General features: G+C 39.1%; 1 protein-coding gene across 4 annotated transcripts in view; it reads right to left on the bottom strand.

Annotated features, from left to right (window-relative positions):
- Positions 1 to 20,953, bottom strand: part of VPS41 (VPS41 subunit of HOPS complex) — a 166,338-nt gene that overhangs the window by 73,852 nt on the left and 71,533 nt on the right. For all 4 annotated transcript variants that reach the window (XM_055300997.1, XM_055301001.1, XM_055300999.1 and 1 more), the window contains exons 6-7: positions 15,177 to 15,239; positions 11,696 to 11,761 (exon numbers count right to left, since the gene is read on the bottom strand). In XM_055300997.1, the coding sequence (XP_055156972.1) occupies positions 11,696 to 11,761; positions 15,177 to 15,239 (129 nt within the window). The remainder of the gene's footprint in view (positions 1 to 11,695; positions 11,762 to 15,176; positions 15,240 to 20,953) is intronic.

Genomic DNA, 20,953 nt, shown 5'->3' with positions numbered 1-20,953 from the left:
TTGTGCTGATAAATCTATCTAGTACTTTGCTACACTACAGAGTGGTAAGGATGCACATCCCAGAATCTCCCACACATGGGGCGTGATTCCTATCGTGCTGTAATAAAGCCACCGATTCTGGCAACGTAACACCTGTCATTACCTATCGTCCACTCTTCCCTGATGGAGGAAAGGGAGTATGATTGGCCCCTTTTTAATCATCTTGTGATCTTTCAAGTATATAAATCACCTGAGTCCTTTAGGCTTCCTAAACACCAGCAGCATTGCTTGCTCTGAGGCAGACAAGGGTGTAGGGAAGAGTGGGCAGTGGAGAAAGCCCATAGGTGTGTCCTGAAAAGCAGGTGCATTACTGCAGGAAGAACCGAGGGGCTTAGAGAAAACAGACTCCATAAAGATAAGACATCAGATTACAGAAGATGCTGGAGCTCAAGGGAAAAAGATTAATACAGAAATAAAAGGAAAAACCCAGCAAGTTAGAACACGCCCAAGTAGACTGTCTTAGTAGAAATGGAGAAATGGCAAAATGATGCGCAGGACCTGTCCTGGAAGGATTTAAAAATCCAAAGTTGGAAAAGATTAGAAATGAAATTTAAAAAGTCAAGAAAGCAGGCAGCCTGGGTGGCTCAGTGGTTTAGCGCTGCCTTCAGCCCAGGGCGTGACCCCAGGGTCCTGGGATTGAGTCCCATGTCAGATTCCCTGCATGGAGCCTGCTTCTCCCTCTGCCTGTGTCTCTGCCTCTCTCTGTGTGTCTCATAAATAAATTAATTAAAAATCTTAAAAATAAATAAAAGTCAAGAAAACAAGAGAGACAAAATTAGCACAGAGAAGATCTGGGATGGGTTTGGCTGCTGATGACAGACAGGAGTCCTGGATCTGGATAGAGGTCAGGGTGACCAAGAGGGGAACAACTGGTGCCTGTGTATTGCTTCCTGCTTTGGCCCAGGACCAGAGTTTTAAAACACACAGCTTTCCCAGACTCCATCAAGAAGGAACATAAAGCACATAGAAAGAGAGCATTTCCCAGATAGAGTATTGCTTAAATTCAGGGGTGATGTGCTGGACGAATTATAATCCTTCAATCTCCTTTCCCTTAAAGTAATTTAACATGTTTAAAAGAGGTTAAATAACGGCCCCAAACTGCTATGACGGGAAATCTCTGTACACAGATTTCCAGAGCCTGACAGACCACTTGCTTCTGAGTGATGTTTGAGTAAACGCCATGCCAATGCAACACAGGTTTTGGACAAGTCCTTGAAGTTAACCAATCCCGTGAAAACTAGCTAGACAGAACACCACTTTGGAATTTAAGAAACACCCTACCAACACAAGGAATTTAAGAAACACCCTACCAAGCTACAGGTTCAATGAGAACAGAAGAAGCTAAACGCTAAAGGTACCACATAGGAGCAGTTTCCTTTACATTAAAATACTGGTGATGACAGATAGACATAGATCTGTGTACCCATCTATAAGGGTTTAGCATTAAATGTGGCCACATATGCAGTAGGCTCCTATTTAAACCAGCAATCTGCAATGTCTGCATGTGCATACGCTCTTTAAGATTACATCTGCTGGGCTGGGTTTAAGGTTGGACCCCTTTAGCAGCAGTGAAAACACAAAAGTCATCCACTGGGTGATTAAACTTGAATTAATGGTCTGTGTGATGCACAACGATCTCTGATTTTAACTACGCATAATCTCAGTTACAGAATACTGGAGGGACATCTTCGCATGGTGGGGATTATGAAAAAGAAATAAAGAAACTGCCAAGTCTTGAGTAGCAGAAAAAGTCACCTCAACACACAGGTTTATGTATTTCAACAAGTATTTCACTCAATTCAAAGTAAAGCAGAAGAGGAAAATATAAAGATCAGGCCACCATCTACAGAAGAAACCAAGTCAACTGAACTTGCCTTTAACAGGGCACACTGGTCTGTCCTTGACAGCCTCTGTGCATGTGGCAGAGCTGATGGTTTGAGGGCAGACTCACATCTCTGTAGGAGCTTATATGTGTCCTGTTTTTACAGGCTTCAGTGTCTACTCTACAGTCTCATTACGACTTCTATATAATTCCTCCCTGGGAACAAGAATAATTATTCCAGATTTAGCCAAAATTGGAGAAAAGGCTGCAGGCTATTCAGTAAGCAGCAATAATTTGTGCTCAAACTGACAATAAATATCAAATGGACAGTCTTCATTGTCCTGGGTTCTATGGTAATATTAAAAGGTGCCCCAAGCAAAGAATACAGTCAGACAAATCACAAAGGAAGATATATAAGTGGCCAGTAAATTAAAATGTTCGAAATTGCTAATAATTTAAAGAAGTTACAAAATAGAACAATGGACTATCTTTCTTTGTGTATCAAATTTGGCAAAGAATTTGTGGTGAACAGGTAGTTTCATACATGGCTGGTGTAAATTGGTATGTTTTCTCAAATGCAACTTACGTGGTGGTATGCATCTAGAGTCTAAAAAATAATCATGATCTCTCCACTCAGTAATCCCAATCCTGAAAATTAGCTCTGGAAAAAAAATTAAAAAGCATAGTGCAAGTTCATGCCCAATGGTTTCTAGCTTCATGACACCATGATTTATGATAACTGAAACCTAGATACAACCTAACTGTCCAATAATATGAGAATGGTTAAGAAAAATTAAACAGATCAATAGGATGGAATACTGCATAACCATTAAAGAATGTCTGAGTTAAGATTAGACTTCAACAATGCAGGGAATTCCATGAGATTTGCAATGTTAAATTAAAAAGAGATCCAAAATAGTTCAGATTACTTTATACTTTCTTTTATTATTGCTTTTTCTTATTATAAAAGTAATGTATGTTTTCTTTTTTTAAGATTTATTCATTTATTTAATAGCGAGAAAGTGTTTTTAAGCACAAGCAGTGGAGAGGGACAAAAGGAGCAGCAGACTCCCTGCTGAGCAGGGAACCTGGGGTGGGGCTTGATCCCAGGACCCTGGGATCATGACCCAAGCCGAAAGGCAGAGGCTTAAATGACTAGATACCCAGGTGCCCCAGTAATGTGTTTTCTTTAAAAAAAAAAAAAAAGAAAGAAAGAAAAAGGCAGAAAATGCCAATGAAGGCCAAAAAGAACACTCATAATCCTGCTCAGATATTATTAATATCACTGATAATTTCATAGGTAGCCTTATACAAACATTAATATATACATAATTTTATTTCTATAAAAAATCAGAGTATACATATATTTTTGTAACATATCTCAATAGAAGCAGTTTAGCAAATGTCGGGCATTTTATTTGTTGCAACTGAGAAAAAGAAAAAGCAGACATCCAGGAGGTGGCCGAGCACTCACAGCTAGGCCCTGGTGCTCTCTGGGTGAACATAAACAATTTCACAGAACACCAACATCAGATAAGGCCTTGTGACCATGAAAGATCAGGACAAAAACAAGACCACTCCATAATCATATCTGAACACAGCCAAAATACGAACATTTTCCAAGTCACATAAATGATCAAATATCTCCCCACCCTGGCTAAAATGAGAGACTGTTGTGTTTTTGTTTTTGTTTTTTTTACAAATTATATTTTTAGCCTTGATTCTTTCCTTCTCCTAGATAAGATTTATTAACATACCCAATGGTAGAATTACTCCTGCTTCCAGAAAGCATCCAATCTAGAGTGAAGCGCTGCTCCCTAAAGTCTCTCCCAATCACCTCTCACCAGCCCAAACCTTAGAATTCCTTCTAACACTCCGTAGTCTTATATCTGGTGGTCTTTGGCTGCAGGGCACTGACACGGCTAATTCACTATTGTTAGACCTTTAGTTTATTCCAATTTTCACTGTTACAAGTATCAAAGAGGAATAGAGGCTGGAACTGAATAGAAAACGGAAAGGAAACAAACAATAGGGGAGAAAGTGCAAGGTGAAGGGGTACAAAATTATCCCACCGTGATACACACGTACATTTGTAAGATACAAACATACATATGGACGTATGTACACGTTCTTCCATCTCAAAGACTTGGAACACTCATTTTCCTACAAAATCACCATTCTGATTAATGGTCTAACAGACTAATTGCTTTCCACCAACAGCATTCCACTCATCTACTTTTGGAAATACATGGCACGTCCTTCCCAAAATCCAGGTACTATGTGTTCATGATTCCTAATGTGGACCTGACACAAAGTTGTGTTCAGGGAGGAGATGTGGGCCGAAGAGTCTCATGACATGACTGTGATTCAGTTTGCACTGGTGATGCCAAATCTACAATAGTTGCAATTATGACTTGCTTTAACAGCCTTATCTTAAAAAAAGAAAAGGCTCCAAATTTAATGACGGTACTGATACAGCTTTTATAAAGAGGGAGAAAGACACCACCTCTCAGGGTTCAAGACAGTGAAGGTATTAAACCCCATAAGCAAACATGACGAGCAATCTGAACTAGGTAATTATTCTCACACAGTCATTAACTATTCAAAATACTTAAAAAAAAAATCACAGCAGTCTCAGCACGCAGAGGAAGATATTTTCAGTAAGGAGCAAAGGATGGTTTGATTGCTCCAGGAAGACAGATGGTAAGTTTTACATTGGAATTCAGGGGGAAGCTACAAACAATATGGAAATATCACATATGGAAAAGTGAGCTGAACTCATTAAAGAAAAAAGGCTTCTACTGTCAACAGGGTTTTGACAGATATGAAACAAGAGAGATCATGGAAGAAAATGAAGCTGCCATGGATCCATCCCAAGGACTTTGGGAATCCTGCATGTTGACATCAAAAAAGCAATTAAATTTGAGACAAATGAACTTGATTTTGAAAGCAGTGAAGAATGCCTATTTTTGACATTGAAATGATTTCTACTTTAAGAATCGGATTTCTATTTTCAGCTTCAGCTGGTTCAGTACATACAGAAAACACGCCCAAGTATATGTTTACCACACAGCTATTTCATAACTTGGTTTTACATATCCCAAAACTGTTTGTGAAGGTTATACATGTGTTGTACTTCCTATTAACAGGTGGTTTTCAATCAATTTTGGGATGTTTAGAACATTAAATGAATTTCTCATAATGGGACCAATTTAAAACACAGTACTTGAAGAAATGAAGGTATTTTATGTATAAATGGTTCCACATGCAACCACCAGGATATAAATTTGGTAGTTGCCTGTGAAGTAATGTGTGACAAATGTTTGCACGTCTAAAGCTGCTATCTGACCACCTGTAGAAATACCATCCTTGAGATCCACTGGACAACAGACCAAGCAGGGTAACTGAGTCGAATCCCTTTTAGGCCCAAGAACCCTGGCTCTGACCTCAGGAGAAGATAGCCAACATGAAAAAGGAAGACCTCTCCATGTCACATTTAGCGGTTCACTGGGCTGTCAGGATTCTAAAAAAGATCTCCGTTAGTACAAAAAGCAGCTCTGTTAAATCCCCTTCCAGAAGAGATTCAGAACACAATCTAGACAAAAAGAAAAATGAATGTAATCTGAATCTGCAGATCACTGTTGGGATCTTACAGAAGCTAGCTGATGTTACACCCGCCCTTCAGGTAAAATCTGCCACAAGACTTCAGCGCTGAACAGTGAAATGCTTCTCATTTCATGCACACAGACCCTTTCCTTGTTTGCGAACTGACATTTTCTAGCTTACAAAGCAACCTGTCCCTGCGGCCAGGTCCCCTTATTCTATCCCACCACAATGCCAAACAGCTGACTATCTCGTTTCTAAAAATGAACTTGGCTGCAAACAGCACTGTGACAATTTAATAATTTGTCAGTCGTAGAACAAACTATTATGAAGTGTATTTCAGAGTTCAAAGGTAAAGGTCATAGGAAGCTAAAGTTTATCTGCTGACAGAGAAAGTTGAGCAATTAAAAAAAAAAAACCTAGGTAAGATCTGCTTGACAGACTTATTTCTAAAATAGAAACCTCATTGCTATGCTCATGTATTAGAATTTTTGCTACACAAGAGGTTACACTTTTTAACAAATCCATAGGTTCACGTGTCTGAAAGCTCTCTCCAATGGCACTTTTAAGAAATGTGCCTTTTCTTTCCTTTTTCTTTTCTCCCAACATGAAAACAAAACAGAATTTAGAATAAGCTTTTTATGCTCATGTGTCAAGCAGTGGAGACCATAAATCCAGCTATGGCATTCAACTACTGAGAAGTTACCTTGAAAACCTAAAATAAAAGTTTATGCCAAATAGAACTATAGCCTCCTCTTCCTACTCCCTGGTGGATAAGGAGCTATCTCTAAAGACCAAAACAGCCAGAACCTTAAAAGGGCAATATCAACAAATGTGTCAAACTACAGACTCAAGTTTTTTCTGCTATGTTGCTGTTTTGCGGGGCTATTCTGAACTGTTTGTCCCAATTACTTGAAAAAAAATGTTTTTATAGGAATTATGATTTTAAATAAAATGAGAACTAAAATAGTAAATTAGGCATCTCTTTTAATTTTTCCTGTGAATATCCCACTGTAGGGCTTCCATTTTCCAAATTTTGCGTCTCTAGTCCCTGTGCTACTTTCACCAATGCTTACAGATGTTGGCATATAATTCAAAGACTCATTTAGCTGTCAGTCTAAGCAAGATCGGTGTTCTTAAGGGTTAAGAATGCCTCTATTCCAGATTTCACCTTCATCTGGCTAGAATAATTTCTCTTTCAAAGGCAGAAGATCATAACCTCTCAGTTAATGCAATATTTGTCTTTACTCTTTTCTCTCTATAGGATCTGCCATCTGCCCTAAACAGAGAAGTCTTGAGATCTACGATATATGATTATCGCAGTCTTATCACCATTTGCTAAATGCTCGACTCTTCAAACTTGCTCTGCTTAGTTTACAGTGCTAGATGAAAATTGCAGTTGGAAAGATCAGAGTTACAACTGGGCCAATGTCATCTTGTGTTTCTTATTTTTCAAAGGTACAAAATGCCATAACTTTGTTATGAAGCAAGCAGATCTTCCTAAAAACCTGCCAACACTTTCAAGATGAAAATGATCATGTCACAGTAGTGACCCCCCTTTAATGTCACCTTCTCAAAGCTTTTTCATTTTTAAAATCAAGGATACGTTCCTTAATGAAATCAGAAATATTCCTTGAAATATTTTCAAATAAATAAATGTGTTTTATAACAAAACACATTAATGCCAAAATCATGGAGCATAAGTGATCTTTAAAAGTGCATACCAGGGGCACCTGGGTGGCTTAGTTGGTTAAGTGTTTGCCTTTGGCTCAGGTCACGATCCTGGGGTCCTGGATAGAGCCCTCCATCTGGGCATCCTGCTCAGCAGGGAGTCTGCTTCTCCCTCTCTCTCTGCCCCTCCTCTCTGCTTATGGTTTTTCTCTCTCAAATAAATAAACAAAATCTTAACAAAAAAAATTTTTTTAATAAAAGTACCATATACACACAGAAGCAAGAAATAGCTCCAGGGATTTCTGCAAACCACACCAAACTCATGCACATTTTGGAAACCTCTGGTTATTTAACTGCATACAGAGAGGTCATTACAGTTTATTGAACAAACACTACTTTTTTACTGCTTAATAAATACATATTTATATAAGCAACTTAATGGATCCAGGGAAATCAGTCGATAGTTTGTACAAGTCCCTAAATGGAAGACACATTTACATAGCAATGTTTCTTAAGCCTCTAACACACATAAGAGAAATTATAACAGCTTTTTAAAGAGCAGCTAATTTGTTAGTCGTCACACAAATAATTACAGCAAAATTAGTGACTCTAAAACCTAAAAAGGGTATTGGCACAAGGATAAATATACATAGATCAAGAAAACTGAGAGACCAGAAAAAAATTCTAACATTTATGATTACGTGATTTTTGACAGAGGCCAAGACAATGGCAAAAAAAAAAAATCATCTTTTCAACAAACAAGGCTGGAACAAATAGATATCCATATGTAAAAGAATGAGCCTGGACTCTTCCTCATACCATACACAAAATTAACTCAAAGAAATTCTAGACCTAAATTTAAGAGTTAGAACTACAAGAGTCTTAGAAAAAAACACAGGCATAAATCTTCATGACCTTAGATCAGGCAATGATTTTTTAGATACAACACCAAAAATTTAAGTGTCCAAAAAAAAGGGCAGGGTGGGTTAATGGGACTTCATTGAAATCTAATATTTTGATACCTCACAGATACCATAAGTAAAGCGAAAAGACAGGTCACAGACTGGGAGAAAATATTTGCAAATCATGCACTGATAAAAGGCATGGATATACAATATATAAAAAAATTTTTTCACAGGTATATAATAAAAAAAACAAAGAGCCCAATCCAAAAATGGGTAAAGAATCCAAAGAGACATTTCTCCAAAGAAGATATACAAATTGCCAATAAGCACATGAAAAGATGCTCAACATCATGGACAATGGAAATCACAACAATAATGAGATACTGGGGATGCCTGGGTGGCTTAATGGTTGAGCGTCTCCCTTCGGCTCAGGGCATGATCCTGGGGGTCCTGGGATCAAGTCCTGTATCAGGCTCCCCACAGGGAGCCTGCTTCTCCCTCAGCCTGTGTCTCTGCCTCTCTGTGTCTCTCATGAATGAATAAATAAAATCTTTCAAAAATAATAATAATGAGATACCACTTCATACTCAGATGGCTATAATCAAAAAGACAGATAAAAATGAATGTTGGTGAGAGTATGGAGAAACTGAGGCCTTCATATATTGCTAATGAGTATGTACAATGGTGCAGCCACTTTGGAAAAGTGTGATAACTGAATAATATACTTTAAACTTTATGATATGCAAATTATATGTTAATAAAGCTATTAAAAATCTTAAAATTAAAAAAAATCTTAAAATTGATCTAGTATCACTTACAATGACATGTAATCATATGCTTCTTCACATCAAAATTCTTCACACATGTACTTTTATCAATCCCAATATACTGAGTCCTTTATATAATACATTAGCCCTTTTGTGTGTTTTTTGTTTTAAATTATACTTTAATCCAAAAATTCTAATCAGGTCCATATGACCTGATTTGTTTTTATTTTACTTCATCTTTCTTATGTACATATAATTAAACATTTTTTTGTGCTTGAGAAGAAATGTCTACAGATGCCTTTCTGGAGTAATGAATAGGAAAAAAGAGAATCAGAATGCTTTCTTGTAGAACAATATTGTCAGATACAGAACTAATAGTCAAGTAGTCAATGATAACCAGAGATGAACCAAACTCCTGATGTTCTTGTCCTTTAAGCATTTGGTAAATTTCACTTATACCGCCCATCACAATGTTCATCTTTGTATAAATTCCATTGTTTCCCATATTAGCTCACCCACAATGAAGACTGGACAACTCAGTTGTCTGCACAATGCTCCTATATCTACTCAATGAGCTATGACCCAAATAGCCACATTCACACTATCCTTCCTACAGATGTCTATAAAGGATATCAAACGCTAAGTATAAGGATGAAGAATACACAATCGACACAGTTCACCCAGGCATCCTGCAAACTGACAAGCCATCCATGTAGTAATACTACTGTGGCAAACTTGATGAGACTACTTGTATCCTCACAGTATAAAAGCAATTACTAAACTTCATGAATAACCGAGTTAAGAACTCAAATTAACACAGAAAAATTCCACCTTCAGATTCTGAGTCCTATCACTTAGACACTGCCACTCATATTATCTCTATGCTCTTCTATACCAATGCCTTCAAGAAACAGAGGTTAACTGTAAAATTTCTAACTCCTAAAACTAGAAACTGGAACACAAAACTGCATCCTATGCTAGGAAAATACTTAAACCAAAGTGATTTATCAATTTTAAGTATATGAGGGATTATTAGTAAGAAGGCAACTGAGGGTGCCTGGGTGGCTCAGTTAATTAAGCATCTCCCTTTAGCTCAGGTCATGATTCTGGTGTCCTGGGACAGAACCCTACATTGGGCTCCCTGCTCAGTGGGACTCTGCTACTCCCTCTCCCTCTCAAATAAATAAAATCTTTAAAAAGGAAAAAAAAAGAGAGAGAGAGAGAGAGAGAGAGAGAGAGAGAGAGAGAGAGAGAGAGAAGACAGCTGAAGCAGGTTCTCCAGTCCCAGTCAAGGCTTCAGAGGGCAGCATCCCCAGCCAAAAATGCAGACTGAAGCCTAGGGAGACTCAGAGGAAGCACTACAGAAGCAAACCACTCTGTAATTTCTCAACTGTGAGACAGTAAGTTTGTTGTTTTAAGCCACTTAAAAGAACAAACACATAAGAAAACACTCCGTATTCTTTATCTCCACTCAGTTTTAAATAAAAATGCACTGGTTTAAATTATAGCTGAGTGAGTTTATGCTATAGCTCTCCTAAAATTTCTTAACTAGAAAAGCATGCAATAAATACTTTAATAAGAGGAATTTTAAAGCTATTCTTCCTGAAGTCAACAAAGACAAGTAAGATAGTTGTTTTGTTTTGTTTTTCCAAGAAGTGAATCAGCTGCAGATCTAAGCTAGAGAATGTTAGATTGAATGGGTAATTCCCACTGATTGATCCCACAGACATTTTTATGGGAGGCTGATGAAGTACAGCCTAAGGATAAACATGAGCTGGGGGATGGGAAGCTGGCCGGCCCCCAACAAGAAATCAGAGCTGGTGCAAAGTTGGCTTCATGCTGTGGAGAGGAATCTCCAGGACCTGCCATTCAACCATTACAATGAGCTAAAACCAGTGCTTGAAAAACACTAGGTAATGACCAGTATGCTTTCCTGCCCAATCAGTCTGAGACAGCAAACCAAAGGAAAACAACAGATAACCACCATAAAACACTCAAAAAACATTTGGCAGCTGAGCCTCAAGGTAGCCAGTCCATAGGTATACAGTGCTACAGAAAGAACCACAGACCACCTCATTTTCACGGAGCACTAAACTGGATATGAAATAATATTTGGCATTCCAGTACAGTGACAGCATTTTTGCTATAAAAATGGGTTTAAAAAATCACTGGCTAATAAAAATAGAAAAAAAAAAAAAACTTGGACTTATTTTCCAGAAGCAGATTCTTTTAGAATTTACTGTGTCTCTATACAAACAAGTAAATGTACAAAAGGAATACTTTATTCTCTCTCTCCTTTTTTTTTTTTTAAAGGTTTTATTTATTTGAGAGAGAGCACAAGCAGGGGGAGTGGCAGAGGGAGGGGAGAAGCAGGCTCCCAACTGCTGATATGAAGCTCGACCTCAGGACCTGGGATCATAGCCTGAGCCAAAGGCAGACACTTAACCAACTGAGCCACCAGGGCACCCCCTACTCTCTTTTTTAAAAATAGCACTTCATTAAGATAATGAAATATGCCAGAAACAGGTCAGAAAAAAAAAAAAAGCCATAATTGTTCTAAAACTTTATGAAAGCCTGCAAGAAACTTCCACAACAGGTAAAAACATGAGTTTAATTGCTCTTTTGTTATTTTTAAATGCTACTTTTTTGTTTGTGGAAGGGACATTTCAAAGCACTAGATGACAGCTCTGTTTTTCTTGCCCTATATCTACTCCAAAGGATGATCAGTGAGAGGCACTGAGGTCCCATCTCCCCCAAGGGATAATGGTCTTACATTTCACCACAATGGTTTCTCAAAATTTCTCCTAACGAATAGTTAGACATTAAAAATATTATGGATAAATAAAAAGCCCCAAGACTGCACATAATGGAAGACACAAAGCACTTACCTTCTTCCCTCCAGTCACAAACTGCTTGCAGCTGGATTTCACGAAATGGGGGTGCACAGCAATGATCTGCAAAGGAACAAGAACCCATCACTGATTTAGGAGTCACAGTGAGAGCACAGAATGAAACTCCTTTACACATTACAGGTAGCATGATCTAAAAATTATCCTGATAGCTAGGTAAGAAGAAATCTATGCAGGTAATAGCCTAACACTGATGAAGTCTGAGTTTTGCTCTTTAGTAAAAAGAGTTCTCCTGTGAAGCCAGGTCAAAGCTGAACGATGAGAGTGAATTAGCTCTAGTTTCTGGCTGAGTAAAGGACTCTCTGAGTGGGCATCTCTTCCTTAAGATCAATCAAGGCAACAAGATGTCATAAATGCTTGTAACTGAATATGATGCACAGGAGAAATCCAGAAAAAGCCAACTAATTCCTTGTCCCAGATGCCTTCCAATGATCTGAGGGCACCCAAGTGGAACAGGTGGGGGAGTGTGACCTCCAATACACGTGGAGGGGAGGGGTCACTCGGAGGCCCTGGCAGTGGGAAAGGTAACAGAGCTATAGGACCCCAGCGACAGAGCTGACCAAGCAGGACCTCCCCTTGGCCCTGCAGCCCAAGTGGTTCCCCCTGACACACCCATGCTCACTGGCTGTCCACTCAGCCAATCTCCTCCCAACCCCTTTCAGGGGTTTCTCCACAGGCTGCTCCTCCCTCATCACTGTATACTTCATTCACCCTGACTTTTCTGGAAAGTTTGGGGGCTCCCCTCAGCGCAAGCTCATCCTCGTGGCTCCTCTTTTGTGGTTGTGCGTCTGCATATACTCTTACCTCCTTGTCTTAGTTCCAAAACCACTGTAATTGCTAATACATCTTGGTTTTTTTCTAATCTAACATAACAAGCACTTTTGGGCATTAAAAGTCACACAACTGTACCTTCACAACCTTTAACTAGATGCATTTTATATTCTTATTGACTAATACATTTCCATCCTCCAATGGAACTGATTCCACCTCCTACACTGTCATTGTTTGGGCTTTAGGCATATGCTGCCATCTTTCTCCAACCATTCCTGCCTCCCAGGCTAGCCCTGCTTCCCTCCAACACTGTCCTAATCCACCCTGGAAACGAGCTGAGTCATTGACACGTTCTTAACATCTCTCATGAGAGTCCTCTTACCTCCCTTATAATGCATAACTCTAGAGAGCAACTTATTCCAGATATCCCCTATGTTCCTGACCACATTATGTCAGCCTTTTCTTCTCTTCAAGCTGTAAGAAACCAAGGCCTCCTGGGTCACTGCTCTTAACAGTGGCTCCTACAGGGCCCAAATGGGCAGTATGTAGGCTCGGTCTCACTAACAGAGGCAGGTGGACTCTTTCCTACCTAGGTCACTCTCCCTCCCTACGTGGTCGAATCCATTCCCCAGCACTGCCCAGCTAAGTATTCTTTGCTCTTTATTTGCAATCTTTACTCCTCTGCTGATTATTATTATTACTTTTTTTTTTTTTTTGCCATCAACCAAAGCATGACTGGCAGGAATCATGCCAGGACAAGGCCCTGCTCTCCTACTGGATGATCTCTCTTCTCCATCACCAAATTCTTCGGGAAAAACAAGTTTACACTGGTTGTTTCTACTGCTTCATCTACAATTTCTCCCTTCCTTTCCTTCCTTTTTTCCTTTCCTTCCTTTTTCCTTTCCTTTCTTTCTTTCTTTCAATTTTATGTATTAATCAGAGAGAGAGAGAGAGAGACCATAAGCTGGGGGAGGGGGAGAGGAAGAGGGAGAAGCAGCCTCCCCACTGAGCAGAAGCCCAACGCAGGACTCGATCCCAGGACCCTGGGATCATGACCTATACTGAAGGCAGAGGCTTAACTGACTCAGCCACCCAAGCGCAGCCTCCAATTTATTTCTTGATCTATGGTGAGCTTTCATATGCTTTTGAAACTGTCCTCAGGTCACCAGTGACTTCATAATTACCAGGTAAATGTCCTGTGTCAGTCCTCACCATGTCACTTCTACACAGCTGCCCACTCCTTTCTTTTGGAATCTCTCACTCCTCTGGCTTGCCTGACACCATTCTTCTGGAGAGCCCTTGCTCCCCACCCCATATACACACTGCCTGAATCATTACATTGGAATGTTCCAGAATTTCACCATCAGTCTTCTCTGGTCACTCTTTAACTTCTACCTGGATGATATCTTTAAACAATGTTCATCCTACTCAACTGTGGTTATCAACTTTGCATTTTTAGGACCAATCTCTACCTGAGCTCCACATTCATGTTTCTAACCTCTAAACCATTTCCACCAGATATACTAGTCATTTGAACTCAGCACCAAATGAGCAGCAACATCCCTTCTTGCAGCTGATGGCATCACCACATACCACTGCCAGAGCAAGAATCAGCTCCTCCCTCCTTCATCACCCCATCCAACCCATCACGATGGCTTGCAGCAAAGTCTACTTTCTAGAAGCTTTCTACATTCACGCCTTCAACTCCACCTTGAATATTCCTGACCCTCCTGTTAATGAGGTCCTGTGAAGCCCTGCCTCAAGTTCAGCATTAGCCTTCTAAATTGCCTTCTGTCTACAATCTCTCTCCTGCTTAAATCACCCTCCACTCTGGCAGAGTTGCCTTTCTAAAACACACATCAGATCCTATCTCTCCTTTACCTGTTGATCAATAAGTGTTTGAATAAACAAGTGAAAACAATGAATGACCTCTTCCTTCAACAGCTCTAATCATCACTTTAACAACCATAACTGTTATTTAAGACCACTCCTCCTGCCACGCATCTATCAGCCCTCCAATCTATACTGTATATAGTCACCATATTAATTTTCCTTAAGCTTAGCTCAGTTTATGTCACTTCTCTGCTCTTAAACATTCAATAATTTCTCCTTATCTACCACACAGAGTTCCAAATTCTTTAGCCTAAAAATAAAACCAGCCCCAAACTGCCTGCACGGCTCTCCTGCCAAGTCAGTGTTTTATGCACCATCTAAACTAGACTGTTTTTGCCACTTCCTGAACACAACCTGGAACTTTCTGGCCTCTCCATCTATATTATATTGTTCTTCCACATGGAAAGCCGGTTTGTCTGCCCTGTCCATTTATCAATGCCCACCCAAATATCACTCCCCCTGTGAAGCCCTCACCAACAAGGACAACTAGAAGTAAACTTCTCTTGGCTTTGGACTCCTTGATACTGTTTTTACCTCTTTGATTCTTTAATCATAGGCTGTATGTGTCATATCACTCACTACAACAAAAGATTCCTGGGGACTGACCGATGTCATAGTCATATAACACACATCCCGTGCTCTTTTACACCATCAGATGATATCTAGTACTTCCTAAGTATTGAGAAGATGCTTACTGACAAAATTAATGCAAGATGGGTAGCGCTCAAAGTACTGCAATCCTAATTGTCTTAGTTAAGAAAACCCTTAGAAAAATTAAAACTTACTGAATACTTACTTTAATGGGACAGTCAAAAGTCTCATGAAATTCTTCTCCAGAATACAGTCCAAACACCTGCACCTGAAAAGTAAAATGGATCCTGTGAGTTCACCATGACAGCAACAAAGAAGGCTGCTGACTCGGTCAAAATACATACTATTGATTTTTTAAAAAGTAGAATATTTAATAATCCAAGGCCCCTGTGATCTCTATTAAAGATCCAATGAAAACAATTCTATCAGGGTGAGAGTACTCCACTGCAATTAAGCTTTTATAAGCATCTCATGGATATAGTTCCCTTTACTTACCACAAATTTGTTTTATTAAATGGATACCAACTTTTAAAAATGAAATAGGTATGAATAGGTTATTAATATTCTTTTATGAACTTCCCATAGGCTAGCCCTAAAGGAATTATTTTTTCCTTCCCTTGAAGGAAAAAAAAAAGCTTCTCTTTTTTTTTGAGTCATATATACATAAATCAACCATGCAGATCAATGTAGCAAGAGATTACGTGAACTGCACTTCATTTATAATCTTATGTTGAATCTACTGAGAGTGTATAAAAATAAGATTTAAGTTTCTACTTATTACTGCCTCCTTTAAATTTGTTCCAGACTACTTTATCCATAATCTGAGTGGTTTACTTAAAAACTGAATGATAGACATATTGCAAAAAGTATGAATCATAAATTTACAGCTTGATAAATTTTTATGAAATTGCATAAACCGTGCAGACACCATCCAGATCAAGAAACAGAACCCAAGGAGTGCTTTTGTATTGCTTCACATTCAGTAACACCCTCACAAATGAACCACTACTTTCAGGTGTATCACCACAGATGAATTGTGCTGGTGTTTGAATTTTATATAAATAGAATCATAAACTATTTCGCTGGCTTCTTTCACTCTACGTCTTCCTTAGAAGATTTATCCACACTGTCATGTATAGCAGTAGCAGGTTCTTTGCCTTTGCTGTATAGTATTTCAATGTATGAATACACCACAATTCACATATCCACCTTTTGTTGATCATTTGGGTTGTTTCCACATTGGGGCTATTACAAATAATACTCCCATGAGCACTCTTTATAAATTTTTTGGTGCACTTAGATACACATTTGTGAAGAGTACGTAAGTGGGAATGGAACTGTCACAGGCTAGGCAACTGTTCACATTTAATAAACAGCCAAACCATTTCGCAAAGTGGTTTCGATCAATTTACACTCTTATCAGCAGAGCTTAAGATTCCAGGAGCTCTCAGACACTTGGAGCTAACTATTAGGGGCACTTAGAACTGTTTCCCAACACTTGGGATGTGTGCACTTTTTTTCTAGTCTCTAGAAGAGAGGTATTACTCCTTCTTTGATTTTGTAAGAACTCACTAGTGAAGCCATCTAGGTCAGATGGCTCTATGTGAGGAAGTTTTTAATTACAAGTTCAAATATTTAAGTAGTTATAAAACTATTCAGGCTTTTGATTTCTTCTCATTTTCATCCTAGTAATTTGTGAAAGGTTCATTTTTGCGAGTTCAAAGAGGAAAATTTACTCATGACACAATTTTTGGAGACAGATTCATTCATTAAGAGGTAAAATCATGAGGACACCTTTTTTGGGGCTACTGCTTTCACATCCTGTGCCAAGTATGTTACCTGGATTCCAACAACAGCACACAGTCCAATGGAACAAAGATGGAATGTGATTTACCCTGAGGTGGTCTGTTAGAAGGTATTCTAGACATAAACACATGCATGTCCCACTACCATCCTGCTTCTCATTGTTTGGAGGCAATTATCATTACTGCACAGATAAGATCTAATGGCCAGGCCCCACCCTAGACAAACTAAACAGTTCCGGTGGGGTAGAATGGTATTTTAAAAGGTTCACAACTGCAAGTATGCAGTTAGCAATGAAAATCCTGCTCATTTGGTCCTTATAGGAACACCGCTAGGTATGACAGCAAACACTACCAGGCCTGCGGACCAGATGATTCTGCAGAAAAATGAATGGCTTGCCCAAGGTCATTAAGAAGCAAGAATAATGTTCCAAACTCTATTCTCTTACACACTAACATTATATGACACAGCCTATAATATGGAAACAGATGTCTTTCTATGTTAAGTGTAGGCAAAGTGGGACAGGAAAAAAACATTCAAAAGCCTCAAATATTTACCAAACGGAAATGAAGGTGAATGTCAGACTCTGAATTAGGCAACTCTGTGACAAAAGCTGAAACTAAATGAAGCCGACCATTCATTCCACTGGACAAGCTTTCTTCTGACTACAGCAGAGTAAAGGTGATATTCAGAACAAAAGTCAGGGGATTTTTATTGTGGGGAAAAGTATATGAGATGTAAATAAACAATGTATGAACCCACAGAAGAAGACTGAGGCATCAGTAAATGACAAAATAAATATTAAAGGAATGTGAATCTAAAGGTGAAATTAAATTATGAATCAACAGGGATAAGTGCCCCTTAAAAAATTATGAACCCATATTAAAAAACGTTATGAACCCATAGGAGATGTAATAGTAGAATAAGAGGGAATCAACAGGAAAGTGAACAGACCAGAGCTTTGGGCTATGTCTCTACTGCTACGTTTACCTCTTAATCACCTCTTCCTCAAATACTCCTATTTTCTCCTTCAATATGGAAAACACTGTAACTTCATGAGACAAGTCTCATAAACATGAGCAGGGTAATTTGTAAAACCTTCTACATTTTGGTTCATTCCAGTAATGTGACAGGCCAAAGGAGTTGGTCACAAGTTATACTACTATGGCTAATTAAACCCAAAACAATTTTTATTCATTTCTTCTCTTTCTCCCTCTCTATTCACTTTGTCTTTTGTCAGTGGATATCATACTTGTTTGTGAAAGGCATTTGTTGAATGTCTGCCTAGAATTCTGGCTTTAAGGAAGATCACATTCCAGATAAGAACCTGTAATTACAGACTAAAATAGAAGGGATCCTTTTGAAAATGGTCTCCTCTAACAATCTCCCCCAATTAATCACAAAAATATCTAATGAAGGAAAAGACAAAATTCAGAACAGTTGGCCTTATAGTCAATCTTCTGCAGTCCTGGACGATTTCTCATGAACTCTAGGCCCGAACCACAGAAAGTATGTGATATGTTTTATTGCTTAAAGTAAAGAAAACGTACCCTCACAAAGCAGTAAGAAAGGTGTGTATTCTTCTCCAATTGAGCATCGAGTTATATTATTTGCCAACCGGGAAACTGGGCGACAGCCCATCTGATATAGAGTAACCATGCATGAGGTGACCAGAGTGTCAGACAACCCCCCAGGAAGGACTTCCCTTGAAATGGCTTCTCTCTCTAAGCCCAGCTTCCAAACAGCAACGGGTAGAATAGGAACAGGAATGAATATGAAAGTAGCCATTCCACTGAGGGTGGTCGCTGAAGAGACCCTCACAAAGGAGATTGCCAGTTTTCATTTCCTCCACCCATAAAGAGTGTCAGAGACTCAGGAGAGGTGACAGCAGAGGCTCCCGCATCACTGGGGGCGCTGCCTTCACTAATTACCTCTGGGCAGAGGAATTCAAGCTCATTAGCAGGACCCCTGTGCGGAGCTGAGAAGGTGATTTCCACAACACCCAAAATGGTAACAGGCAGGGCCAAGAGCAATCAGACAAAGAATGTGTTTGCTAGCCCAGATTCAGAAAGAGCCCTTCTCCTTGATCTGGAATGGATAAACAAGCAACAAAAAATGTATACAAGGTCTATAAAAAGGATACTGCAGAGCACAATTCTGATGACTTGGAGGGAGAAAAAGCATGCTTTTAAAAATGTTTACTGGTAAGCGGATAAGAAAACTAGAAAACTGTTCAGTGACTTCGCTAAGATGAAAAGACCTCCATGAGTCTGGAGCAGAAAGATAGCCTGATGATTGCTAGTAATTACAATGTTTCTTCTGTTCCTCATACTATTCCAAACAATTTACAAATATTAATTCATTTACTTCTAATAATTAAGGAAGCAGGCACTATCATTATCCCCATTCTATAGAAGAGGAAACCGACTGAGGCACACAGCGACAGGAATAATGAACCTGACATCATACAGCCAAAATGTGGCAGGACAATTCTACTCCTAATCTTGACACTGTACTGTCTGGCACTTTAGGACATACAGAAAGCTGTAAAATTTTAATTAAATATACTATCTGGCTAATATGAAAATAGAATTCGAGGGATGCCTGGGTGGCTTAGCAGTTAAGCATCTGCCTTTGGCTCAGGGCATGATTCTGGGGTCCTTGGATCGAGTCCCACATCAGGTTCCCTACATGGAGCCTGCTTCTCTCTCTCTCTGCCTCTGTCTCTGCCTCTCTCTCTGTCTCTCATGAATAAACAAATAAAATCTTAAAAAAGAAGAAGAAGAAGAAGAAGAAGAAGAAGAAGAAGAAGAAGAAGAAGAAGAAGAAAAAAGAAAATAGAGCTCAGAGCAATAGAAAGACTTCAGGAAAATTACAAATCCAAGATGGAATAAAACTCTATTCCATAAGGCAAAACTGACATTGGGAGGAAAGCAAATCAGCAAAGGGAACAAACCAGAAACTCCCCGTGACTACACAGAAATGAGGAGGACAAAAACAATGAGAAAGAAAAACACATACGTGTGTGTGTGTGTGTGTGTGTGTGTGTGTGCTTGTCTGTGTGTCATGCACACAGTATGACCAATTTTCTTAACAATATACCTATTTTCAAAAATAGATAAGTACCATTCACCCTCTCGCCTTGAAAAGTTTAGGTACAATAATGCAGCTGGGAGAAAGGCCAGTCTGCAATGGGTTAAGAAGTGAATGGCTAGCTGGAAAAACAGTTAACGTACACCCAGAGGGCTCACCGTACACCCAACATCTGGCAACAGGCAGGCCCCCCCCCAGTGTGTCCACTGCCCAGCAGCAGAGGCAGAGGCACTGGGAGGCCAAGGGGGAGCCCCCAGCCTAAGACAGGGGAGCGGAAATCCCGCCCAGGCAGGCGGAATACAGAGCCAGCTCTTAGCCTCTGCACTGGAACTGCCTCCAGCCTAAGTATTATTGGGTTTCTTTGAAGAAATGAAAATAAATGGAACTGAAGCAATAATCAAAATCAGAACTGAAGTAAACTTTCCCAAAATGAAAACAATACTTCAGTATATGGATCAAAAGGACTTACTGTGTTCCAGACAAAATTAATGAAAATAGACCCGAACAAGACATAACTTAGCAAACTGAACTACAAGGGCCGTATATTGTTGTTTTATTGTTGTTATTATTATTAGTCTAAGCTCCAAGGCAGGACAGAAAAAAAATTAAAAACGTTTTGTGAAAGAACCAAAGTATGCTAGCCTCAGACATGTCCGCAAAAATAAAGGTCAGACAAAAGGGAGCAACAGCTCCAAAATTTTTAAGAGAAAATATTTCCACCCTGAACTCTACACTAAATTGATCCTACTTTATGTATGAAGGCGACATATTTTATCTAAGAAAAATCACAACAGCCATTTAAAGATGCATTGCATCTAGATATCTAGGGGGGTTTATCTGTGTAATAATCTTTATGTTTTTATCATTACTAACCACTTTGCCAGATCATTCTATACTAGATACTCAATTTACTCAATAGTGGCTGGCTTACAGGCATACATACACATGCACATACATGCGCAATACCAGCTAGCTTACATAAATTATGTGCACCAAAAGATTTGTTTTCAGTTCTATCAATGCTACTAAAATATATGTGAAAACTATTTTTAAAAATGTATCATGGGTCTACACCAAATATGGCAT

Source organism: Nyctereutes procyonoides, unplaced genomic scaffold (assembly GCF_905146905.1).
Source record: "Nyctereutes procyonoides isolate TBG_1078 unplaced genomic scaffold, NYPRO_anot_genome, whole genome shotgun sequence".
Lineage (NCBI taxonomy): Eukaryota > Metazoa > Chordata > Mammalia > Carnivora > Canidae > Nyctereutes > Nyctereutes procyonoides.
Note: the sequence above shows the minus strand (reverse complement) of the source record. Positions and strands in the feature narration are given on the sequence as shown.